This window comes from Populus alba, chromosome 14, assembly GCF_005239225.2.
Source record: "Populus alba chromosome 14, ASM523922v2, whole genome shotgun sequence".
Taxonomy (NCBI): Eukaryota; Viridiplantae; Streptophyta; class Magnoliopsida; order Malpighiales; family Salicaceae; genus Populus; species Populus alba.
This window is the reverse complement of record NC_133297.1, coordinates 8,265,374-8,292,171: the sequence shown is the minus strand read 5'-3', so window position 1 is coordinate 8,292,171 and position 26,798 is coordinate 8,265,374. Positions and strand designations below refer to the sequence as shown.

The window sequence follows — 26,798 nt, the reverse complement described above, 5'->3', positions numbered from 1 at the left end:
TCCATACCTGCAGTACTGCAGTAGGAATGGTTCAATTACCTTTTGGTCCTATGAACTTTTTTTTTCTCGGTTTGGGCGACCCCACGAGCCATTTCCCAAATCGCCGTCCATCTCTCCGATTGTTTGAACATGATACTGATTACCTATGTTGGTGAGACTCGGGATCTAATTAAAATAAAAGGTGTGTCAGATACGCATACCCATATTGTCCAACTCAACTTGAAAAAACTGGTACTATATTTTTCACATAAATATGAAAAAAAATGGTTCTTGGATGTTACGATGAGTTGATTTGTAATATTTATATTATGGTATATGTTTGTTAAATCCAACATGGTTTTAAAAGTAAATTTTAAGGAAATTAAAACTCGGTCTCAGTATTTTGTAAATCATTCAAGACAAAAATTTTTTTTGATAAACATGATACAAACATATCAAAAATATATTAAAAATTTTAAACAACATAATTAATTGAGTTTTCATGAGCTTTTTTTTCATATAAGACACATAATAATTGGAAAAATACAGTTAACATTTTCTTAAAAACTTATAATATTATTTGAGAAATATGAAAATAATAATTGAAAAATAATATTAATTTTTTATAGTGCATTTAAATGTAAATAAAAAATACAAACGGGTTAATACCTAGCACAAGATCCAACATATCGAAGGCCAGGCACGCATTGGCTTACGAGGCTAGGTCCATGAGTTAAGCCCTTTCTTTTTTTTTCTTTAAGGAACATATGACATGCCGCCTAATATTTTTAAAAAATAAAAAGCAGACAAATTGTCATCTACTTGCCCAAATTTTAGCCATCGAAAAGGTGGTCAAAAATCAAGCTAGGTTTTTTTTTTATTTCTAAAATCTATTTTTAACTCATTTTGGCCTAAAAATACCTAATAAACATTCTTATTACATTAATAAATTAATCTCTCAACTCAAAACATCTCTAAATTGGTCTAAGAACACAATCAAAACAAAAAAAAATCTCTTGATGTCCCGATATAATTTTCAAGCAAAATAAAAATTTAAAAATATTTCAATAAAGCTTAGCTTGTCGAATAGAACTCGTTAATACCTAAGGTCGGTGTTTTTTATTGCTAGAATATGGTCATTCGATGACTTTTACTCTCACTCGTCTTTTTATAGCGAGTTTGTCTCTCCTCTCTTAAATCCATAGACTTGAAAAATTAACAAATTAAAACCAAAATTAAAATTTTTTTAAAAAAACTAAAAGGACCATAGAGGAAGAAGGAAAAGTATGTGAATCAAAAAGAATTTTTTGTGTGAATTTGAGATTGAACATGTGATTTCTCCTTGTTTTACACATTAGTCCTTTTCTATTGAATTTTATCTTTCTATAATAAATTATAAAAAAACAATAATCATTAAATTGGGGAAAAAAGATAAAAAAAATTTTAAAAATTATAATTATCATGAATTGCTACAATAAAAGGCTTCTTGTTTCTGTACAAAGTCCTGAGGCTTTGATCTTAACAAGTCTAGCTTAGATGGGCTTTATTTGAGATTTTTTATTGTTTCAATATATTGGGCTTCAAGCCCTACTACCATCTTGTGAAATTTGTAAAACCGAAAAATGTGTCTTTATTTGAAGTTTTACTTTTAATGTTTATTAATGTTTTTTTCGGAGATATATTTAGCGTATACTTCATAAACGGGACGATGTGCACTACTTGAAGCTACATTAGAATTGTTATGATGCACTAACAGTAACAAATAACAATACGGATGGGATTATTTATTTATTATTATTATCAGCATTATTATTGTGAGTTATCATTATTTTACTATATAATAGCGGGCTGTCATAAAGTTATTTTATTATTATTATTATTGTCAGCATTATCATTATGAACTATTATTCTGTCACGTTAATTTTATGGGATGGGATTATTTTAAAATCTTAATCATTGACTAATCATTTTATTTCTTCAATATATAAACTTTTGCATGATGGGCTCGAAGAAAAATCTCCTTCCAAATCCTGTCAGCTTACTTTAATTGTTCAACAAATTAAAAAAGACAAGTCCCTTGTCTTCACACGGCTAATCTAGAATTTTTCAAAATAATTGGAACAGGTTCCTCGTGCGTAGTCGGTAGGATATCGTTTTCAAATACGTGCATATAGCCGACATGAACAGTTCATCGTTTTACATCATTCGACTAACTCTAGGGCAACCCATGTAATAATAACGCTCAAGAGGATTTCGTTTATTTTGGTACTGAATTCCCATGTTATGGATACAGGATCACCACTTGTTAGTCAACATATTAATTTGTATGGAATTCTAGCATTTCTCGTTCGTTGATTAATCTTAATTAATAGGAGAGTTATTTGATTTCATACAGGGTTAGGAATGCATTGTTGCAGCAAAAATACAATATCTATTTGAAAAGTATGTAGCTCGTCAAACTTCAACCTTGGAAATGTTGAAGGCTGATGAACAGCAGCTATTTATTTGGTTCGTATATTATATTCTCGATCCACACGGGCGGCAAAGAAAGCTTCAAACCTGATAGCTAGAAAGTAAGGAGACATCCTTCAAATTCCACAAACGGATTTTACAAGCAATAATCTACTTGAAGAACTCCATCACCCAAAAATTACAAACAAAGGCTTCATATTTGATTCCACGGAATCCAGCTCCAGTGGCCAGAGCCATGAATTCATCTTCGGTCCGTTCTTTCCCTCCTGGGTTTTGAGTCATCATCAGCACATCAAGTTGAGAGATCGCTCTCGCAGAATGGCTTGTCTTGGCGGCGATTGAAAGAACTGATTCCATAACAATCACCTTACCATTATCTGGAATAGCTTCGTAGCAGTTCTTCAACAACTTCAAGCAGTGATCATCACTCCAGTCATGAAGTATCCACTACAAAATGTCCATATTAGTCGTCGTTAGTGATTCTGGGGTCTAAAAATATTGAGCAAAAAAAGATTAGATGCCGATCAAATTCTGGTACCTTCAAAAAAATAGCATCTCCTTTTGGAACACTCTCAAACATATCTCCTCCCACGTGTTCCACACCTGAATCAGAAACCAACCACTTCTATTAAGATTTAGTAGGGCTAAAAAATTTAACAACCACCATAAATTACATGCAAGGGAGGAAGAACAAGACATACCAGGACAGGGTGGCGCATGATCTATAACATGTGGCAAGTCGAAATTGATACCCTTAATATGGGGATACTTGGAGATTATTGCCTTTATAGTGTGTCCCATGCCACCGCCAATTTCAACCAGCTGTTTCAAGTTCTTAAAACCAGTGTATGCCTCAAGCATATTTTCTAGGACTACAGTAGTTTGGTTGTACATTGCTGTGTTGAAAACCTGGTTGAACCTAGGGTCCAAGCCAGGGTACTCAAAGGCGTGTGCTCCATGGACCCTGTCAAATGCAACTCCTCCTTCAAGAACTGCGTCTTTTAGTTGAGACCTGACAGTGAATGGTTAGACATTGAAATTAGCTAGCTGCCCTTGTAAACAAAAGAGAAAGTAGAGGTACAATATTTACGATACATTATCATAACAAATGGAAGTTAAAAAAACTGAATATAAAAGAATGCGACCATAGGAATTGAGTTACAAACCAACTCTGCAAGAAAACGTTGTCTTGAATCAAGGCCATGAAGGGGCCCAAAGAAACACCATCTTTGTTACGCACGAAGTGCTTGGACACAGAAGCCAGACTGTAGAGCCTCTCCGAGCCATCCACAGAGCAAACAAGCACATCGTGGCTAGCCAGGAGCCTTAGTATACGGTCCAGCATCATGGGTGCACCTGGGTTCTTTGTGGGCAACTGGGCAGCAACATCTGAAGCAGAGAGTTTGGCATCTGGACCTGCTTTGGCTATTATCTCAAAAATGCCAAGCTGAATTGCAGAATACATGGTCATGGGTAGCACTGAGCTCAACGCTAGTTGCATGGCATATCCAAAGTCATCATCTTTTGCTTCATCAACTTGGCCACTGTGACTTTCTATAAAAGATCCCATGTTTGTTCTCGGAGGAGGTTGGTTGATTTTTAGATAGAAACCGGACGCCAAATGGACTCCCACCATTCTCCCGTTATTTATAATGGAAAAATATTGAATTAAATGGGTGGAAAATCTTTTTAATGAGCTGAAATGGGACCCCCTACAGTGGCAACCTGCGAGAGTTATAATAAATTCTTATTTAAAAATATATTAAGATAATATTTTTTTATTTTTAAAAAATTATTTTTATATTAGCACATTAAAATATTTAAAAATAATAAAAAATATTAATTAAATTAAAATCATAAATTAGGTAGAAAATAAATAATTAAAATTTTAAATTAATTAGAAAAATAATTAAAATAAAAAATAGTAATTTTTGGTCTTGTTAATGATTCATAATTTCCTCAAATCATTGTTCTACGTCAATCTCTTTCACTTAAGAAAAACTTGTTCTCGAGTTATCTATTAGAAATTGAATTTCTCCTCTCCAAAGGAATAAATACTTCAAATACAATTGTTATAATACAATTTTTTTACCATTATTTTTTCATATTTAAAATAATTAAAAAGTTTTAAAATATATGTTTTTTCAGTAAACTTAGTTCATTTTAATTATGTTTTGTTATTTTTGTGTTTAGAAATAATCATAAAAATTATTTAAAAAATAATATATATATATATATATATATATATGAGGTTGAAATTACTAATAATTGAATGTCACGAGTAAACAATTGAGCTTGGATGATTTGGGTCATAAATGAGGATTCAATTAAAAAAAATTGAAGAGAAAAGACTTGATTCAGCTTAGATTAGAAAATTTAAAGAGGCAAAAATGAATCTGAAACACTTCACCAAATTAAAAGTTAAAAACTTATTTGAAGAAAAATAAATTAAAATTAAAAGTTAGATAGGTCAAAACTACAAAATAATTTAACCAAAATTGAATTTGCTACTGGTGGTTAAATTTAAAGGTATAAATTGATTCAATTAAAGATATAATTAAAAAATAAAATTCACACAAGTTCGGCTGAAATTATAAGAATTTATAAAAAGAGAACTAAATAAGTTGGGCTGGCTTCTAGTCTAATGTGGAGTTGGGTGCAAAGAAAACATAATCTTATTTTGAATTATAACTTTCAAGTGATGGCTTTTAAATAGAGGTTTTTTTACCATTAGCCATCAGTTTTACATTTCAATTTAGCATCCATTACTATTATTTTCAATAATAATTTTTTTAAGTGCTATTATTTTTTTAAATTAATATAAAAGTACCAGAAAATAATATAGCATCGTTTATATATATATATATATATATATATATATATATATATATAGTTCAATGGATTAGAATTGAAAATAGATGTTAGGTGGAATTGTCAAGAACTAGTCTCCAACAGTAATTGTGACCAATAAAAATTCAAAAAGATTAGCATCCTCTCTTCCCAAAATATTAATATTTAAAAGCTTTTTTATTTCATGTTTGATATTCTAATATACAGTGTTTTTTAAATGTATTTTTTCATTTAAAAATAAAAAAAATTTAGATTTTTTTTTACATTATCATATTAAAACTATCTTAGAACATAAAAAATATTAATTTAATATTTTTTAAAATTAAATATATTTTTAAAACAAACTCAAATATAATTTTAAATGTAAAAAACAATGGTTCTCAACATGTGCTTTTGGATATTATTAACTCTATTCGTATTATATTATTTTAAAAAATTGAAAAATGATTAGATATATGAGAATTGTATTCCTCTCTCTCTTAGAAAATATTAGATCTACTACAGTTTCCTGAATAATTCATACAAAATTGGGCAATTAGAGTTGTGTTTACAATTTGCTACTTCAACATGTGGGTGATGAAGTTTTTGCCTAAGCCAATCGCATAAGTGCTTACCTCATGACTGAACCTCTTCTTGCACCGACAAAACTCGTGACAAACGAGGTCCGACAACTACACAAGTTTTCCCCATCTCTTTTCGCAATGATAGGGTCCTTAGTTACACAATTTCCTACTTTTTTTTTTTTTTAAGAGAATATGATGAGATTCGTATCCAATGACTTTTCAATTAATTTTTTTAAAAATAAATTGAAGAACTATCTTATATAATAAGAATAAACTAAGTCAAAAGATAACAGCGAGACCCTAGACTTTGAGGATTTAAAAATAAAAATGGATAGGCTTGGTTGTTCTTCAATGGCAATGCGAGAGAGAAAGTGAAACACGTACTCTTCAGGTAAAAATAAATAAAGTTGGGTTGGAATTACAAAAAAGAAATCACTAAGATTTCAGTTTTCCTTTATGAAGATCGGGTATTTATAGTTTGCCCCCCCTTTTTTTTTATAATGAAACACGTTTTTTTCTAGGGTTGAAATTGCAAAAAGTTATGAGATTTTTTTTAAAGAAATTAAGGTACATTTCGTTAATATATAGTCTTTGGTTTCTAGCGGAAAGAATATATCCCTCGGTAATTATTTTTAAAAAAACTGTTATCACAATATTAAATATTATAATAGATTTTAAATTTTACATAATTTATTAGTAATAGGCTTAGTGTATTTTAATAATACAATGCTTTGTCTTTAACTAGTTAAAATCAGTTATAAAACTTTTTTATACTATTTCAGATTTTTATAATGAATAGGAACATTAGATTTTAATTTTGGGTCCATTTCTACTGCTGTAACTGAGAAAATATGATCAAGTCAGGCTCATGGATAATCATAGTCAGGCTCATGGATAATCATAGTCAGTCTCAGTCTCCACCGAGATCATGCATCGCTTGAAGTCAATTTCCCATTTATATTTAAAGCAAAAGGACACTTTTCTTTTTATATATTGCATGAATTTGACAAGAAAAAAATGAAAAAATATATTTTTTATTTGAAAATATATTAAAATAATATATTTTTTATTTTTAAAAATTTATTTTTAATATTAAAACAATATAAAAATATAAAAAAATAATTTAAAGTTAAAAAATAAAATAAAATTTTAAAATATGGTTATACTGTAATAGCAAACGATCAATATAAAAACAGGGGTTTTTGCTTTTTTGAAATGCATTTTTTCCTTAAGGTTCTAATGTTCTACTCTCTTTTTTTCCAATATAACGATTTACATTTTTCCGTTTGTAAAACATATTTTTCTTGATTTGATTAAAGTTATAAATGGAATAAATTAATTTCAAAGCAACATTTGATTGTTTAATTTGACCCTCCACCCTAACAATTACAACAAATCTTCTTTTACGTAGTTATGACTTCCACCTACGATTGAAGCTTGAAATTACTCCCAAGAAGGGGAATCGCTCACCCACCTACCTAACTCCTCTCCTTTCCTTCCAAGTCTAAAAGCAAAGTTTTCTTTACATCCCTTCGTCAGAGCAAGGCCAATGCTCTCGAAGAGCAAATATACAAGATAAATCCGGGAACCATTGACAAATACCTTACAGTATAAGGGTATGATCAACAAATTTAAACGAAATATAGTCTTGATTACCCACAACTACGTTGAAAGTGAATTCAGGATTTTTTTTTTTTTTTATCATAATAGTTTTCATAGAGGTGTTGATTTGGCGAAAAAATGTTGACCTTTTTGTGGTATTATTTTTAGTCCTTGGCAGTCTCGCACAAAAACAGAGGGCGTTATGGATAGAATTGATAATAAATGTGGAAAATTGGGTTGACTACAGAGCTAGTTGAGAAGCTCTTTTATTTATAAACTCTATCGACATACGCAAAGTATGAGGACCAATACATTGTCTGCCCCTTTTTTCTTTTACATTATCCCTTTTGTTTGGTGAAATACACTTTTCTTCCATGAAATATAATTAATCGGTTTTCAACTACAGTGAAATTGCGAAAAGTGAGGTGTTTAACAGTAACAGTCTGGTTTTTCAAGTAGCATCTAAAATGAAGATTACATTTGGCTAGAGGAAGATCAAGTTAAAAAAAGGTTCAATCCAGGACCATTTATGCCATTTCTATGCACAAATTAAAACGAATAGGGTTGCTCATTTGTTGCTGTGAGTTTTGAAAAGGGAACCTCGGATGGTTTGGTAAGCTGCACTCGGGATACAATCCGTTGCCTCTTCGTGTTCAAAGAACTGGAACACGAACAGAAAACAAATGATCAAGCTCAAGCAAGTGGCAAATGTGGACGATGGAAATCATTTTTTTGAAAATTTTGATAAGAGCTAGATACACTCCCCTACGCACAATTCAAGAGCAAATTCCAGAAAGCTAATAATTTCAAGACCAAAAGAAACTAAAACCTCCCTTGAGCATCTCTAATGGAAAAGCTAAATGAAAAGCCAAAAATAAAATACTAATATTTTAGCTTTTCTTTGCTTGTTTTGCACACAGGGAAAAGCCAAACAAAATACTAAAATGTATTTTCTCTTCCACAAATGTTATTTTTACATATCTCTTCAAAAAACCAAAACCAACAAAGTAGAGCCACAAAAAAAATAAACCAATTAAATATAATCATGTGAAAAAAAAATAACATCAAACTTATTAAAAAATAATAAAACACTTGTTTCTTCCACTACAATATAATAGGCTTTTTAAATAAATTTTTTTATTGTAATAAATATTATAAAACAAATTATATTTATACAATTTAAAATGTTATTTTATTAATTTAACTTTTTAAAATACTATTTTTTATTGAAGATGCTTTTAGCCATGTTGTTGTTCCATCGCTGCGCATATCTCCGCCCCATTACACCTAAGCTAACCATTGAATGTGTGGTGCAGATAAAATCATTAGAATATATCAATGGATTGCATTCCGACTTCTTTTTTTCTTTTTTGGCTCCACTGAATTTACATGATTATCCATGGTGGGTGACACTGTAGTAAAACAGAGCGTAAGAACTAATAGACAGGACAATAGTTTCAGCCTGTGGAATCTTTGGCTACGAATTTATCTAGCTAAGGGCACTTAGAAGATTCATGTGATATCCTTCGGGCAGTTTATTTCTGGTGCTCTTTTGTTCTATTGTTGGATTGGAAGATCTGTAACTTGTTTGCTAATCTGGTCATATTTTGAGCTCTAATCTAGCTCTTTATCTCTTTGTTTCTTTTCTCGTATGGGCCCAACCACTTTTTTTATTAGGCCAAAGCTACCTAGTTGGGCTTGTCAACTGGCTGGGATTCGGCCAAGCCTTACCGCACAGCCTCGGGCAAATCAAACAAGTTGTTGGGCCTTTAAAGGAGGGAAAAGAGAGAAGAAAGAAAGGAGAAAAAGAAAAGGTTCAGTCCAAAAATGTTGAAATGGTTGAAAAATGCGGAAAGAAGCAATTCAAATATTAAACTCACTTCAAAATATGAAGTTTTTGGATCTCTAGTGAAATTATTTTGATAATTGAAATTGATGATTGTTATTTTCACATTTTGTGATTCTATTAAAACACTGAAAATGCTTTATTAAATTGCTTTTTATTAAAAAAAAACATAATATGTATAAATATCAATAGCTTTAATTAGTCTAAAGTATTGATCAGTTTTAAAACAACTAAATTTATTTTTTTAATTACAAAAATTATTTAAAACAAAACAAATAATAATAAAAATAAATGAAAATCAAATCCAACAAATAAAAAAATAAAAAAATAATAATTTTTTTTAAAAATATTGTACACATATTCTTTTTCATTCGTATTAAAAAAAAAATATTTAACCTACAATATAGCGCGAACAACAACTAATTTATTATACATTGATTACAAAAAGTTAGTCCATTCAAAAGTTTTTGTTTGGCACTGATTATAATAGCTATGTTAAAGTTTTTTTATTTAACTCTTTAAAATCTTTTTAAATGAGTTTATATATTAAATGAGATTAAATGTTTTTATATGATTTAAAAACACATCACTAAGCTTGACCTAATGCATTTAAAAAAAAATGTTGACTCTAAATTTTGAACCGAGTATATTTACATTTTATAATAATTATATTGAAGTTGAAAAATGGTAAATGTTTTTACAAATCTATTTCGTGTTTTTTCCACCGAGATCTCTGTAGTCTTCGATTTGTTCAGGTACTAGAAAAGGAAAAGGGGAAAATAAAAGGAAAGGAAGGGTCTAAAAGAGTCAAATGGCTGGACCACTTTAATTAATATTTATATAATTATCGATTCCAATTATTTTATTTTAGATAAAATATAATAAAATATTATTTTTATTTAAAAAAAATTACTTTTAAAAGTAATGAATCAAAATATACAAAAAATATATAAAAATTTAATTTTTAATAAAAAAATTTAATTTTTTTAAAAACACATTTTGCACTGTTCCCAAACAACTTCATAAAATATAATAAAAAATAATAAAATTTATTACAAGTTCAAATTCTAGTAATGTTTAAACTTTTAAATTATAAAGTCTTCCTAATAAAAGCTATAACAACATTTTAAATAAAAAACTAGAAAACTTTAATCTTAATAAAAAAAATATATAATAGAACAAAACTAGAATCGTAATAATACTAAATATTCAAATAAATATCTTTCCTCCTTAAATAAAACTAATGAATCTCAAAAAATCTTAACAATTAAATAAAAAATAATATAGTCTAAAATAATGGATTTACTTTCCATGTCATTTCTTTTTATGACGGCAATAAAAAAAGTTAAAATTGGGCTCCTATAATTGTCCTTCTAAGAGCATCTCCAATGCAAAAAACTAAATTAAGAAGCTAAATTGATAAAATGGCTTTTTGAATTGTATAAAATATAACTTTTTTGATTATATGCATTCCAATGGTAAAAAGCTATTTAGAAAAGTCATTTATATTTTAATATATTTCATGTTAAATTCATTTTTATATAATTATGTAACTAATTTAGATATTTTATATATAATATAATTATGATGTTATTAATTATATAATTAATATGAGTAATTTATAAAAATAATATAAAATTTAATAAAATAATATGAAAGTTAAAAGATATAATTTAAAATTAAACTTAAAATTTATTTATATGAATATTTTTAATTTTTAATTTTATATTTTACTGTTAAAAAATTAATTTTTTAAAAGTAAATTTAAATTCAAACTTTAAAAAAACCATCAATATTTTAAATTTTGATTTTCAATTTTTTTTAAAAAAAATTCATGCTTTGAAAAAATTTAAAACAAAAACAAGTTTTTTTCTTTGCTTTAAAAAAAAAAATACTTACTTTTTTTTTTTTTGGCTATTTCTATTGAAATGTCTAATTAGAAAAAACAAAAACTAAAAAAATATTTTTTTAATTTTGCATACTTATTTGCCTTTCCGGTTGGAGATGCTCTAAGGTGTCTATACTTTTTCTTGGTTTCACTTTTCAACTTTTCTGCAGAGCAATGGCCAGAAATAAAAACAAGCAAAAGAACCAAAAGCACGGAGCGAGTCAATCAATGCCCATGGCCGCCTCTGTGACAGAAGAAGAAACTACCCACAATGACAACAACAAAAAAACCGTAGAAGAAGAACGAGAGAGCTTTACTTGTGCCATGCGACTCGTGAACGCCTCAGTCCTTCCCCTGGCTTTAAAAACCGTCGTTGATCTTGGTGTCCTTGATGTTTTATCCATGGCGGATCCTGATGTTGGGCTCACTGCTGCAGAGATTTCCGAGAGGGTTCCTACCCGGAATCCAGAGGCCCCTGGAATGCTGGAGCGAATCCTCAGGCTGCTGATGAACGAGGGTGTTGTTTATTGCAGCTCTCAACTTTTTGACGAGGCCCCAATGAAGTACCGCTTGGGTCGTGTGGGTAAATGCTTTGTGCGTGATGAAAATGGGGTTTCTTTGGCCCCTTTGATGGCCTTGGCTCACGACAAAGTCTACCTGGAAACCTGGTTTGCCTTTCGTTGTTTGTTTTATTAATCTAGTGTTTTTTAAATTTATCAAATGGGAACTTTTTTTCTTAGTATTGAATTACAGACCTAGCGACTCCGAAAACAGCTTCAGCTAATTTAAACCGTTTGTTGTGAGCCCATGGTGTTCAAAAATGATATTGAAGCCAACTGGGAAGAACTATTTTGTTTCTGTCTTCGAATATTCTGATCTTGATGTATATGCCTTATATTCTATGTTTCTGTTTTATGTGATTCTGTTTCTACTTCGCGAGGACTTATAGTAGGCACAGTGACCTTGACCCATCTAGTTTTTCCCATAACTAGAATATGCAGCTAACTCTCGGCTTACAGGTCACATCTGAAGGACGCAATTCTTGAGGGAGGAACTCCATTTAACAGGGCCCACGGGACACATTTGTTTGAGTACTCTGCTAGAGATGCCAGGTTTAGTCAAGTTTACAACACAGCAATGTCCAACCACACCACTCTAGTCTTTAAGAAGATGCTGGAGTCCTACCGTGGTTTTGAGAACCTCAAGCAGGTGGTTGATGTTGGTGGTGGAATCGGAGTAGCCCTTAGCTTGATCACTTTCAAATACCCTTTTATCAATGCTATTAACTTTGACTTACCTCATGTTATCCAGCACGCCCCTCCATTTCCTGGTATGATATCTCTTCCCATACAAACCTTTCTTTTTCCGGGGATACATATGTAAGGAGATGAATTATTTTACGGGGATATAAAACTCATGTGATTAATGATTGGCACAAGGTGCCCTGCATACCATGGTTTATACAAAAGCATGTTGTCATAACATAATTGAGCTGTTAGTCTCATCTCTATTCTTGTTGTTTAATCATTATGTCTAACTTTGCCAAATAACTACATCACTAACAGTCATTTGTGATAGAAATTGATGATATATTGGTTCGAAATCCTCTGCACCCATTGTCTTTATTTAAGTTGTTTAAGTTGAGGTTTTGTGACTCGTGATCCTTTAAAATATAATGCACTATAGCATGCCAAGAAGCTAGTGCTATTTATCCATTCAATGCCTTTATCCTCAGCTGAATCAATTCTACTGAGTTAGAATTGTTATTACCTATGACAGACAATAGAGGTCCTATAAATTCTTGATCCTAGATTGAATAGAAGGAAGTGGCCCTATCGTGAAATGTTAACAAAGTAGCAACTGAAAGAGAACATCTATGGTGCAGGTGTAAAGCATGTGGAGGGAGATATGTTCAAAAGTGTTCCAAAGGGGGATGCTATTATACTGAAGGTGAGTTAAAATTTTGCTGACTGTTTTCCCTAATTGACAAGGCCCCGTTCAATCAAGGTAGTTATGTTTTACTGTAACCTAGCAAAGTACTAGAAAACTGATATATGTCTTGGATAATGACTATTCTTCTTAACTTTCCATTCAACTGTGGTTGCTCTGGTATATTATTATCAGTAATAGGCGATACATAATCATTATGTTTCCGACTATAATGAAAACGAGCTGCATGCATGTATTTTTTAAGTTGTCATCTTGATCCATGCTCTCTGATTCGGATTGCTCTCAATCGATAATGCTTTTGATGAAATCTAAAGAGATTATGGATATCTTGCAGTGGATACTCCGTGACTGGGATGATGAACACTGCTTGAAATTGTTAAAGAACTGTTACATGTCTGTTCCAGTTGATGGAAAGATAATCGTCGTGGAGCAAATTCTTCCAACTTTTGCAGAGATTACTGCTGTTTCCAAAGACAAATCTCAACTTGATATGGTTTCACTGACTCAAACCCCAGGAGGAAAGGAACGGATGCAAGGCGACCTTTTCAACTTGGCATTCAGTGCTGGATTTAAAGGTGTCAGTCTTGTATCATATGTTTATCACTATTGGGTCATGGAGTTCTTGAAGTAGATGACATCCTTGCCTTTTTAGGATTGCAGTTATCCCACTTTAAAAGCAGTAAGCTCATATGAGCCCTTGTTAGTTACTCGTCCTAGATGAGAAACGAAGTTGTTGGATGTAAGGTTTCCTAGCAGAGCTGGAAAATGGTGTTTAATAGTAGTGTCATGATAAACTTGGGTGAATTTGTTTGAACATGGTACGAAAAGACTTGATGGTGCATGGATGTTGTGAAACTACAAACTAGCATAATTGGAAGATGCTGTTTGACAGAACCGTTCTAGCTTGTTTTAATAGCATCACAGATTCCAAATGTATCTTCTCTGGTTTTCAACACACTTGACATTACTAGGGGATATTTGATGTACTGAATTTCTAGGGTAACTAGCTTTTGTCATTGCTTATCTAATTCGGGCCTCGGATTTATGAAAACCATGATTTCCTGAACTTGCTAGTCGCCAAAACATAGGTGGTGCAAGGTACTCTTCTAAATTTAGCTGCTCTAGACCTTCCAGGAAGAAGGTGATTACGGGCATAAATAGTTCCAAGGGCTGAGGAAGCAAAATATTTAATTACATGTATCTTTAAGATAAAGGTACATTACACGGATTTACTCTGGTTAGAAACTTAGAAAAGAAAATGAAGCAAGGCAACATGTTCATGCACAATGCTGCATGTTTTTTTTTGGTTTTTTTTTTGTGAAAACAGAAAGTTCACCTCATTGCAGCAGTCTTTCAATTGGCTTTCTTTAGCTGCTGCCGATTACTTCCTTGTACGTGTCTTTTATTTTCGCGATTAAAGCTTCCCTGCAATTTGCCCCATGTGTGTAAACATGATATTAGTGGGCCAAACATGATGCGTTTTTGCACCAATCTCTACGATGAGGTGTAGCAAGTATATAGTTACCTGTCAGGTTTGAAAACCAGGTTCTTGTATGCAAACCACTGCAAGGAAAAACAAGAACCGCATTATAGCTCATTAGAACCCAAAAAAAAAAAAAAAAAAACAATTCTTGTATTGTCCGCCACACTATATAAACAACAAATTTTATATTTTCATATACAAAAATAAAATAAAATAAAATTAATTTCTCAATTATTCAGATAATGTGTTGAAATTCATACAAGCTCGTTTATATTATAGCATATGGGTTAAATATTTTTATTTTTTATTAAAAAAATTATATATATAGGTTTTTTCAATAAGAAATTTAAGTTTAAATAAAAAAATTTATGTATACATATAATAAAATAAATCAAGAATTATAAATATGTATAAATAAATAAAAAGTCATTGATAATAAAACTTGAAAAATCAAGATATAAGTGTAAATTAATATATTTAATCTTGAAAAATAAAACATTTACTTGGTTGTATTTGTTATATTTGTTTATTAAAATAATTTTTTATTCAAGCAAATGATTATATAAAAAGAGACAAATTAAATTGATCCAATAAGATAAAAGTAAAAACAACACCATGTAAGGCTATACATATTAGAAATATTATCTGAAAATATTTTTTGTTATTTTTAAAAATAAAATTCATCCATATAAAAGAAAAAATATATATATAGAAAATCAAAAAAACTTTTCAAATTTAAATGCATAACTAAAAAAATAATTTTTATTTAAAAGAGATTCTCCAAACAAAATGAAATAAAAAGGGGTGCTAATTTAAACATAAATTAAAAAAATTAAGAAAAAACCATAAAAATTATTTATTTAAAAAAGAATTAGAAAAATAAAAAAAACACAATAAAGCTTTACATATTAAAAAAAAAAAAACACAAGCATTTTAGAGTTATACTTAATAATTCGATGTTGATGATACGAAAGCATTCAGATTTAACAAGGAAACTAAAATCTACTGAATATATTTGATGTTTTCATATAAACCAAAACAGCAATATTGAGTGAATACTACTTACTCCACTGTACCCAATTCCCACAAGCTCAAGAACCCCAGGAATCAAAGGAAGCCTGTCGATTGCCTGGCACAGAAACACTTCTATCTCTTAAATTTTATTTAACAGGAGTAAAATTAGTGCCAGACACAAGAGGACTAAAAGAAATAACATTAGAATAAAAAAAATAAAAGAGGTCCAGTTAGAGAAGCAGCTCACCGAGATCAACCCAGTCGAACCCCAGAGGGCAACTCCACCAGCTACCACAAGTGAACTCACTGCATACTTGTCTTCAACTTTATCCCACTGTCCACCAATAACAAATTCATTAAGAATTCCCACCAATCCCATTAATGCACATTTCATCAAAGGAAGAATTCTTACAGCCTCTTGAACTGTCTTGACAATCTCTGGAAGCTCAGTTGAAGCAACTTCTGCCGGAGCCTCTCCTGTGGCCATAGTCATAACATTGCGAGCTATCTTTCGACCTAAGATTAAAAACAAGAATCACTGTGAATAAAATAGCACGCTTGTATGTCTGGTATGTAATACCATGTGTCTACATGTATGTGTATATGTCATTTGAGACTCACAGTAAGCAGTGGCTTTCCAGGGGCGGTTTTGGGGCTGGACGGGAGGAGGGGGAAGTGTAGGGAGGCTCACACACTGTGGTGATGCAACTGCTGATTGGCGAGAAGCCTTGGCATCAATGAGGCTTGATGATGAGGAGATTGATAGGGGTGTGGAGGAAGTTGAAGCCATGACTGCAGTAGCGAATCCCTAGAGGTCCCTGTACTGTTTGTCCCGCGAGGATTCTACTGGGGAGAGCAAACGCGGAGATGGTTACAATATGATCAAGTTAATTTATTTGTTAATGTTTTTTTTTTTTGTGGGTTTAGTTGAGGTGTTAGATAATTTTCTTGATTGAAATGTGGAGATGGATCTTCTTCCAAGTTTGAAGCCAGAGCACCACACATTCTTTTCATCTTGATAGATAGGATGCTGACATGGCTGTTTGGATAGCCAATCTATGGTGTTTGATTGGATTTCTTCCTCCAGGTGGGAGCTCTGCTGTGCTTACAACTTTATTCTGTTATCTTCTCTTCTCCTTTTTCCTTGAGGGCCAAAGATATCTATGTCTACTTTTGATATCTATGCCTAATTTATAATTTATAAGGATGTTTTTTTTTTCCGGTAATGGTGCTATTTTTTATTTAAAAATATATTAAAATAATATTTTTTTATTTTTAAATATTTATTTTTGATACAGCATATCAAAATAATCAAAAAACACCCAAAACAATAATTTAAAATAAAAAAATAAAATTCAATTCAATTTTTTTTTAAAAAAATATTTTTAAAATATAGAAACAAACGGACTCTACTTTAATATCTATATCAACACCTGCATAGGTGGAAAAATTTGTAATATGTATATTTTTAAAAAATATATTTTTTATGTTTTTTAATCATTTTAATATCAATTTCGTGAATTTATGTTGAAGAATAAAGTTCAATTGAGGTAGTTTAACACTTTAATTATGCCAATAAATGTAGATCTAAGTTTCAATAAGTTTATTTTAATTTGATTTTGCATTCTCTAGGTTGACTAAAGTGTGCTTTGTGGTTCAAAATGGAGTTATGGAGGTTAATAATTTGTTTATTTATTTGTAAAAACATCTTTAGATTTAGGTTTTGAAATAAAAAAAACTCGGATGCTTATTTTTCAATCACAAGAGGTGGCTGCAAATTATTGTAAAGAATGACATGTAGTCTGTTCAGATGAAGAATTAATTCTCTAGAAAAAATTGTCCAAATGTGCCTAAGTTTGGTTTTCAAAGGCCGAGTATGTGGGCCTAGCATTGCAAGTGCAGGTGTGCTTGGGCATCATCCACTAGGCCCTTCATCTTTTTCTTTTCTTTTTTTAATCATCTTTTATATTTTAAAATAATTTTTTTTGTAAATTTATGCTATTATATTTAAGATTTGAGTTTTTATGGTAATATCAACAATTATTGTATGCAAGCCTAATATGCAATTTTCTTTTAAAAAAAAAACCGCTAATTGATATTCATGAAGAATAAACTGTATATTGTTATATTTTTGTTGTGAATTTTTTTATAGATTTTATTTGATTTTTTTTTTAATTTTTTATATATTCACACAAAAACGATTAGATATTCTAGCTGATAGCTTATACGTGTTTATATAGATTTGAATCATAATAATTATTGTATAGTGAAAATCCAATTAATTATAGAAATGCAAGATCTGGGCTTGACAATCCGTACCTTTTTGTGGGCCAGAACAGTTTTAACCTCGTCGATGTGAAAATAGAATCCCCCCTCAAAGAAAAAGACGCATGTTTTAAATAAATAAAAAATAAAACAAATGAGTAGAATCATATACTTCACCATGCTTAGGAATTGTTGGGGGTATAGTTGTGGTTATTTTTAAAAATATTTTTTTATACTGAAATATATTTAAATAATATATTTTTTTATTTTTTAAAAATCATTTTTGAGATCAACACTAAAACATTTTTAAAAATTAATTTTTAACAAATAAAAATATTTGATTTTTTTAAAAACACAGGTTGATCTGCGTTTTCAAACACTCTTAATAGATGTTTTTATTTTAATTAGGTGATAAAAAGGAATTGACAATAATGATAAAAAATTATTTAAAAAAAAATCCCACTAACTTGAAATAAAAATAAAAATATATAATTAAATAAAAAATAGAAAATAAAATCAAGATCAAGTTAATATAAGGTAAAGTGATAGATGTATAAGCTAAATAATAAAGGATGAATTGATTTGTGTTAGCTTATAAAACTCGTGGTACAAGTTATAAGATTGGATTATTCAGTAAAAAAAATCACAAAGTTTTTTTTATTTAAAAAATCAATATTAAATAATGATACTTACTCAAGGCACAAAAGATACTAGGAATGACTTATAATATGCCTTTAGTTCTAGATTAACAAAAGCAAAGCACGACTTGTTAGTGGTGAATTGGGATGACTTCAACATCATTCTTGGCTTGGATTACTGAAAAGAGGAAAGGTTGATCCAATGCCATTTAAAATGAAAAATAAATAAAAAATTTATTAACCCGATATACTACTTTTAACATGATTAAAAAACAACATTATCTTTATTAAATTTCTCTAACAAAAACAAACTCGTTAGCATTGAGATTTTTTTTTTTTTATGGTTGAATTATGGTTATATAAGAATTTTTTTTCTCTCCTCAATAATTTTATATGTTCTCTCTTGACATTTAAAAAATCAAACTTAAAAAAATAAAATTTAGAATTGAAATATAAAAATTTTAAATTTTAGAGACTAAATAAGAGATTAACTCAAATGCGAGGAGCTACAATGAAGCTTTTTGTGCCTTTTTAGCATCAAGGTATGTTTTTTTTTTTTTTAACTACAAACTAAGATTTTAATTTGAAAATTTGATCTTTAATTTAATTTAATGTCATTCCAAATATTGCAAAGAACAGAAAAATGGCACATATTTATAACTTAACAAAGTGAGACCGCAAAGAAATAAAGTTGAATAACCAAAATGAAAAAAAAAAATGCTCTTATAAACAGTGTAGTCCATGGTAATTACCAAAAACTGTAGTAATGAAGTTATTTTGGAGGCTGTTTGTTTTTATGTTATAACTTGATTTTTAAAGTGTTTTTTTGTTAAATTAAAAAATCAAATTTGATGTTTTTTTGATATTTTTAGATGAATTTAATGTGTCGATATAAAAAATAAAAAATAAATATAAAAACACTAACTTAATATATTTTTAATTAAAAAATATTTTTTAAAAAATAATGCACAACATAATATCAAACATACAATTAATATAACCATCCACAAAAAGCAGAACCTGGGCTGGGCTCAGATATTGCCTACAAAGTCTTTCCAAGCATTATGGCTCTTGAGGTTCACCAAGTCGCCGCTACCACAATCCACGGCTCTCCTCTTGGATGGGGAAAAAAACACTGGTGGTCGTTATTTGGGATTTTGACAGATAATTAACATGCTTGTGTGCTCGTGATCTTTTCTTCTTTGTTTTCTGTTCTTAACAATATAGGTATTTTTCAATAAACTTTATCATATAAAGATTTTAATCATGACTTGAACAAATTATGCCATCGCATCAGTACTTTCTTTATATATATGCTGTTTTTGAATGACGCTTGCTAGCCTGTTCCACACTTGCAATCTAATTAAATTAACATAAAATCATTTTTAAAAACTATTAACAATGAGTAAAACTAAATCTTGATTGACTGATCTTTTCGTGACGTGTTTAGCAGGACCAATTTAGTTTCACGAATCACTCCATCTATTTTTAGTAAACTTATAAATCAAGTTAAGAGATCATGTGTGACCGATTAGTGAAGAATTAAGGTGCATCACATTGAGTTTCATGAAAAAAAAAAAAAAAAAAAAGATTTGACAAAAAAGACAAACCAAAAGGACCGAGCATCTTTTTTACCTATTCAGAACGCGAATTAACTTGCGTTTTGTAGTTAATCCATTACTGTTTATGGGTCTTATAGTTGTATTATTTCGTAACTTTTGAGGTAACCATTATAATTGTTGACAGATTGGAGTGCAAAAGCAACTTTCTAAATCGGTCTTTTGAGGTAACCATTATTATTATTATTTAAATGGGAAAGCCATAGCTTAGGACTATCACACGCCGAAAGCTAACATAAGCCAAAAGCCTTTCCAAGATTTTATATATATATAGTGTTTGTAGATGTGTTTAAGTTTATTTTTTAAAGTGTTTTTTAATCTATAAATATATTAAAATAATTTATTTTTTTAAATTGATTTTTTATACAAGTATACAAAAATTATCTAAGAATATAAATTTTAATAAAAAGCACCGCAACCCGTGCAAAAGCATGCACCAGCATCAACAAAAAGTGCGCCAGACATGTCACACGCGCGCTAGGCATGGTGAAAGCGTGGTTGACCATACAAACACCAAAAATCCGACCTTTTGACGCTTTGACTTTTTTTAATTGACTTGGATTTTAGAGAAAAGGAAAGAATCCAAGAGAAGACTGCCTGCGCTTGGAGTACCCAACCAAAAAACAGAAAATGATGCCCTTCAACTGCAGGTGATGATATATGGCTTCTTTTTGAGTCGCTGGTCAAAATAATCAGAAAAAAATGATTTTTTAGTGTGATTTATATTATTTTTTAAAAATTAAAATTTGAGATCATTACATTAAAATAATATAAAAATAAAATTAAAAAATATTTTTAAAAAAACATGATTAAATTACAATGTGAAATAAAGTCAGGAAAAAATACTTCATGTATCGATTTGGGTTGCAATACTTTTCTTTTATATATTTGTTATTACATGGAGGAGTATTTTGAGAACTTAGCATAATTATTTTAAAAAAAATTCTAGTTAAGTAGCACATATGAAAAATTAGTTAGGAATTTAACATATTTAATTGAATTGAAGATAATACATGTGACATGAGAGTCACAAATATAATTTATAACTCGATAATTATATTTTTTTATCTGTGACTCAAGAATGGTACATGTTTCATAGATATTATCTCGACTCATCTTGAGATAATTTCTTTTACCATTAATATTCTGCCCAAAAAAGTTATAATTTGCGTAATTTAAAACATAAATTTTCTAATATGAAAACCCAATTCACGCATGAAATTACTGATTTACAAGAAACAAAATTAAATCCAGGATTAACAAAATTACATGGAGGCTAGACATGGGGGCCCTCACCATGTTAGCTAGGATATGGGATGGTGCAGCTAAGATGGGGAATCTCTGGTGATGTACTGGAGAATCACCAGAAAAATAATAGACGTCAGCCTTTATAGGGTTACCCATGTTCATACTCAACCGAGAAAGAAGGCTATTTGTTTGGGTAATAATTAGGATGAGTTGGGTAGTTTAACATTTGGAAATGGTGCTAATAGAGAGCCCAAAATACACGAGGCAGATGGGAGACAGGTTGTCTTTGGAATTTGTAGTGTAAGAGACAGGTATTGGTAGCAATAAGATGCACTTTTGTACAATTTGTACCTGAATTTCCATCCATTTCTTTGGAATTTGAAGATTGATTTGATGGGTTAGGTTTTCTTGCTTTTTTCTCGTCCCTTTCCCACGTTGAATGGATTATTAACCTACACCCATGATGCCATAGCCCATTATTAGCAAGGAAAGAAAAACTCTTTCGTTAATATTACTAAAAGATGAGGTTATAAAATTAGTTATTAATATTACTCTTTCATTATTAGTCTATTATTAATTAGTTAGATTTTAAATTTATTTTATAAATTAATTGATTTAAATTTTAAAATTATTAAAAATTTATATAATTATTAACTTTAAAATTTATAAAATTAATTAAAATACATTTAAATTAATCCAAACATCCACGTAAAAAAAAAATACAACAACCCTTGCGTTAAAAGAAATAATGCCTTTTTAGTTCGTTTAATGGCTAATGGCGCAGTGTGTCATTAGCATGTCAAATCAAATCTTTTTTAATGCAGAATATAAATAAAAAATTAGCAAACACATACAGAAAAAGAAATTCCACGATAACATCTCAACAATTGTTGTTTCTACAATTGAATAGCTTTTTAGCAACAACAAAAAAAAGTCATCTATGATATATAAATCAACCCAATTTATATTCATATTAAATTATATTAATTCAAAGAAGATGAAAATATTAATTTAAATCATGTTCGAATGTTCAAATAATATTCACAATAAATTTGGGTCACCATTGATTCCTTATTGATTAAAGTGATTATACTTACATTAATGATGCAATATTTTTAGGACATAAGTACATTATTTTCACTAGTACGTACATAAGGTATTCATACTAGCAAATGAACGAGGAACATGAATCGAATATTGCATGCATCAGCCACAAGAAACAAAAGACATTACCAAGTTACTAGGCATGGGAAAGTCGGGGAAGATGCTGTGGAAGAAACAGATGAAAAAACAATGGAAAAAGCTGATTTTCAAGGAAAAAACATGACTTGTAATGACTCCCTTTCTTTTTGTTTATTTATTTTATTTTTGTCCTTTCCCCTTAAATTTTTCGTCATTGCTGTTTTCAAACCTGACGGCGATATCTTTGGTAATCTACCATTTTCAGACTTCCAACTTCTCTCGCAGCAACCAGAAACCTTTTCAATAATATATGCTAATGTGCTCGAAGAAGCAAAAATAAGAAATTAAATGATAACATGGAAATTCGAGATTAATATAATATAATGCCAATGATAACATGAAAACGAGATTAATTTTTGAATATGCTGGCTCGGCTTTCCAAATAAAACAGTCTCCTCTTCCAATATCTGAGACCAATGTTCCTTTTGGATCCATTGTTGTCAAGGTGGAAGTTGCCCAAGGTTAGTGACCGGCTTAACTTTAATAAAATATAAATCGGGATAAGCAATATACCATTCAATAATCATGTCTAGTAATCAATCCATCATTAAAAAATCTCAACCATGCATATGGCCTATACACTCCAGCTAAGAACTACGGAGATAACCTTCAGCATTTCAAAAAATGAGCGAGGATTTGGAAAAATACTTTATATAAACATTAATATTATGAATAAAATGTATTTAGGAAGCCAAACTTACTATTACAGTTGATTAACGGCAATTAAATATAGGTCTATCATAATTAAATGAGAATTTATCTTGTATAAAATATATTAATAACTTAACAAATATATTTATATATTAGTGTGACAAGTTTAGGTATAAGAATAGGTCACGTTACACTGACCAAAATAATAGCTTAAAAAAACTATAATTTTTTATCCGATTATTAAATCATGCTTAAATTTTTATAGAAATTTAAGGAGGTTATTTTTCTAAAAGTATCTTTTAGGACCTTTGGATCTTTTGCTATCAAAAATCTTGTCCTAAGACCTTGGTTTTGGTAATTTTATGATTTTTTTTTTTTAAAAAAATTTATGCCTTGTTTGGGATTACATGGTTATTTATTTGTTATTTTAAAATTTTTATTTTCCTACTATAGATAGGATTTTTCATCTATTTAAAGATTTGCAAACCTATTAATAATAATAATAAGGAGACAAATGTTATTACTATTTTTTTCTAAGAGAGAACAAACATGCGAATTTAGAATTCAGATTTGTAATCATTATGGCTCATAAATTTTTTTGTGTTATTTGTTTATTGTTTTCCATTGCATCAAAATCACACTTAGCGTAGTTATGCAATATTGATTATTTAATTATGTATTGACACATCCATATAGATTTTGTATGAACCTAATTTAGTCTGTGTAATTATACACACAAAATTAGCATTAAACAATCCAATCAGATACAATTATTCAAAATATTTTTTTCCTTTATTTTATTAAACTACTTCAAGTAAAGTTGGTAACAAACGGTAATATTATGGATATTATAAGATGGTAAAATGCAGTGGTTTTCCTTTTTTTTTTTAAAAAAGAAAAAAAAGTTCGTTAAAATATATGATTCGAGACTGAAGACTGACCTTGGAGAAAGAGGACGGGAAAAAAAGGAGCGAAAAAGCTGTTAAAAGAAGAGACTCGAAAGACCAAAATGACTGGGACTGGGCTAGAAAATGGAGATATGTCTCTGACCAGACGTTGGGGATGCTTTCGGACATGGGGATATGTGCTCTTATAGCTGTACAGTGTGCATCTCTCTCTATCTGACCCTTATGACATTTTGCAGAAACTTGGAACATAGGGTTTCTAACTTTCTCCTTTCCTCACACTTTTGACTTTCTCCATCCTTCAAAACTCTTTGCCCTTTGCGATCAATCCTTCAGCCACGTCACTAATATCTGCTTCGCAGTATAGACTCCACTGTCGTAAAATGGCGTGGTTCAAGTATGAAGTTTGGTACTTACAACGTTTTTTTCTAATTTATTTGAAGGCGAATGGATCCACGAGGTTAAGCTTAAGCTAATAGGAATAAGAAAACCTCTCGCGTAGCTGCCGTTACTATTAAAAAAAGAAGAAAAGGAGATCAGGTCTATGTTTTATCTAAACAAAATACTGTTGGTATGGTCTGCCCTTAGCCCTTTATGATACAGTGGAAAATGGATGAATCTTATTTTGGCAAGCCTGGTTTTGTTGGTATAGGTGGGGTTCTACTTTATCATAAAGTAATGGTGCTGGGACTTTCCACTATCCCTGCGGGGATCAAAAACCTATGAAGTTATGGTTAAAGCTCTAGAATTATCCCTTTCCGGAGAAGGATCTGTCTGAAGTGAAAATTATTGTAGAATCTGACTCTTCTAATGTGATTAACCGGATGCATAAACCATCAATTAGGCCATGGGCATTATCATGAACTCTTCATCCTAGTTTATAATTACTCAATTTTCTTCTTACAATATGGGTTTTGTGTCTTTATCTCATATCTCTTGCGGATTACATGAAGCCAATCGCAACAAGGTGTCTCTATAAATTATGATTACATGGGTTTTGTGTCTTTATCTCATATCTCTGACGGATTCTTATCTTAATGATGCAGTTGGTGTTGATATCCCTCAAAGTGTTTTACAGAGGCTGGATCTAGGGGTTATGCTTTCTATGTATAGCTTGGGTTGTTCTTGGTTGGTCTGCTAGTTATTTTACTCCATGAAACCCTGCCAGTATGGATCCCAGTCTTTCTCTTTAATGTCTTGATTTATGCCATTGATGCTGTTATTGTTAGTTGCTCAGAAGCACTGCTTGAGTTTTGTTCAGAATATGGTTGCGTGGAGCTCAGCTGCATCCTTTGTTGTTTGTTTTGCTCTGTGGTTCCCTGGTCTTGATGTTATCTTTTATTTGACAATTCTTCAAAACCCCGGTTTATGCAAATTTGTCTTCTGCTTCTTCGCTTGTCGGTTGGCGCTTTATTTATTTATTTTTTTTATATATAAGAAAAAGCTATGAAAACGCCTTCAAATCTTAACTCAAAAATTCATGAAGCAAAGACACATCATGTTCTAACCAGTTCAACCTCCTTTCTCGCAATATCAATTTTAGAGTGTACTGGGTTGATCGATGCACGTGTTTTCATTGCAAATACTGTTTTAACCTTCCGGTCCCCACACTTTTCTTGCCGTTCCAAGTTTCATTTCCAAATATGGAATAAAAGGCTAGCTATATAAACGGGAATCAATTTTTAATTATTTTTTTAATTAATATAGGTTTTTGGGTTAGCTTGTGCTCACCTCGACTAATCTCATGGATCATAAAGTTAACAATCAGCCTTTAATAACTCTGAAATTTATAAAACTCGAACTGATAACCTTTAAAAAATAAATTTAAAGCATAATCAGTTAAACTTCACCTCTCATAATTAATAAAACATATTAACCTTAAAGGTCCTAACTCTATTGTTTAAGGTTTTTTTTTTTGTTTTTTTTGGCTCTTAAGCAATATTCCAGATCATGAACCTGAGGATCATTGTTTAAATTTAGTGAATATAATCTGTATATCATGTTAATGCAATTTTCCAACATAGAACTATAGGTTATTAGCGAGTTAAACTTGAATATCCACGAATTAAAATCCAATATGGACACAAAACCTAAAGCCAACCAAGCCGAAAAGGAGAGGACGAAAAGGAGCAGGTGCATAGGATGTTGTATAATGATGAAACATCCAAATCCATGCATACGGACTTCCCAAAGTCAATATGAAAAGAGAAACATCATTTGCAGTTGTCATAATGAGAGAGATATTAGATTATTATTATTATTATTATTATTATTATTCTATGGTATTTGCCCCAACTCCCAGCTTGGACCACCGACTGTACCCTGCAACCAAGCAGGTTTTTTTTTTTTTTTTACTCAATCCCCACACCAAGAATAAAAATAAAAATAAAAAAGAGCCCAAAACCCAATCTCCAAAAACACACCCATATTTTAAAGTCTCAGTCCAATCTGGCATTTCTTTTCGTTTTCTTTTTTAATGACCTGATGTTCTAGTATAAAAAATAAAAAAGATTAAAAATATTATTAAGATTTATTTTCAATCAAAAAAATGTTTTTTAAAAGCACCATCATACTCAGCAAGGC

The 26,798-nt window shown here is 30.2% G+C and overlaps 3 protein-coding genes across 3 annotated transcripts; 1 reads left to right on the top strand and 2 right to left on the bottom strand.

Moving 5' to 3' along the window:
• Nucleotides 1-2,426: 2,426 nt before the first annotated feature.
• Nucleotides 2,427-4,087, bottom strand: LOC118041177 (caffeic acid 3-O-methyltransferase). The gene is made up of 4 exons (XM_035048384.2): nucleotides 3,618-4,087; nucleotides 3,153-3,463; nucleotides 2,990-3,054; nucleotides 2,427-2,898 (listed from the first exon to the last, which is right to left on the bottom strand). The coding sequence occupies exons 1-4, from the start codon at nucleotides 4,085-4,087 to the stop codon at nucleotides 2,602-2,604; spliced, it is 1,143 nt and encodes a 380-aa protein (XP_034904275.1). The 3' UTR covers nucleotides 2,427-2,601.
• Nucleotides 4,088-11,316: 7,229 nt separating this feature from the next.
• Nucleotides 11,317-14,086, top strand: LOC118041178 (caffeic acid 3-O-methyltransferase). Its single transcript, XM_035048385.2, has 4 exons — nucleotides 11,317-11,868; nucleotides 12,220-12,530; nucleotides 13,086-13,150; nucleotides 13,485-14,086. The coding sequence occupies exons 1-4, from the start codon at nucleotides 11,375-11,377 to the stop codon at nucleotides 13,779-13,781; spliced, it is 1,167 nt and encodes a 388-aa protein (XP_034904276.1). The 5' UTR covers nucleotides 11,317-11,374; the 3' UTR covers nucleotides 13,782-14,086.
• Nucleotides 14,087-14,321: 235 nt separating this feature from the next.
• Nucleotides 14,322-16,623, bottom strand: LOC118041179 (protein CURVATURE THYLAKOID 1B, chloroplastic). The gene is made up of 6 exons (XM_035048386.2): nucleotides 16,269-16,623; nucleotides 16,060-16,163; nucleotides 15,895-15,981; nucleotides 15,700-15,762; nucleotides 14,676-14,713; nucleotides 14,322-14,575 (listed from the first exon to the last, which is right to left on the bottom strand). The coding sequence occupies exons 1-6, from the start codon at nucleotides 16,435-16,437 to the stop codon at nucleotides 14,518-14,520; spliced, it is 519 nt and encodes a 172-aa protein (XP_034904277.1). The 5' UTR covers nucleotides 16,438-16,623; the 3' UTR covers nucleotides 14,322-14,517.
• Nucleotides 16,624-26,798: the final 10,175 nt, after the last annotated feature.

What these genes read in the sequence shown, in the direction of transcription:
- LOC118041177 (XM_035048384.2), bottom strand. Translation starts at nt 4,087, where the DNA reads ATGGTGGGAGTCCATTTGGCGTCCGGTTTCTATCTAAAAATCAACCAA. An exon ending in TCATGCGCCACCCTGTCCTG is followed by an intron (nt 3,055 to 3,152) that starts GTATGTCTTGTT and finishes TTTCTGATTCAG; the next exon opens with GTGTGGAACACGTGGGAGGA. An exon ending in GAGATGCTATTTTTTTGAAG is followed by an intron (nt 2,899 to 2,989) that starts GTACCAGAATTT and finishes GACATTTTGTAG; the next exon opens with TGGATACTTCATGACTGGAG.
- LOC118041178 (XM_035048385.2), top strand. Translation starts at nt 11,375, where the DNA reads ATGGCCAGAAATAAAAACAAGCAAAAGAACCAAAAGCACGGAGCGAGT. An exon ending in AAAGTCTACCTGGAAACCTG is followed by an intron (nt 11,869 to 12,219) that starts GTTTGCCTTTCG and finishes CTCGGCTTACAG; the next exon opens with GTCACATCTGAAGGACGCAA. An exon ending in GGGATGCTATTATACTGAAG is followed by an intron (nt 13,151 to 13,484) that starts GTGAGTTAAAAT and finishes GATATCTTGCAG; the next exon opens with TGGATACTCCGTGACTGGGA.
- LOC118041179 (XM_035048386.2), bottom strand. Translation starts at nt 16,437, where the DNA reads ATGGCTTCAACTTCCTCCACACCCCTATCAATCTCCTCATCATCAAGC. An exon ending in TCAAGACAGTTCAAGAGGCT is followed by an intron (nt 15,982 to 16,059) that starts GTAAGAATTCTT and finishes ATTGGTGGACAG; the next exon opens with TGGGATAAAGTTGAAGACAA. An exon ending in CTGGTTTTCAAACCTGACAG is followed by an intron (nt 14,576 to 14,675) that starts GTAACTATATAC and finishes GGCAAATTGCAG; the next exon opens with GGAAGCTTTAATCGCGAAAA.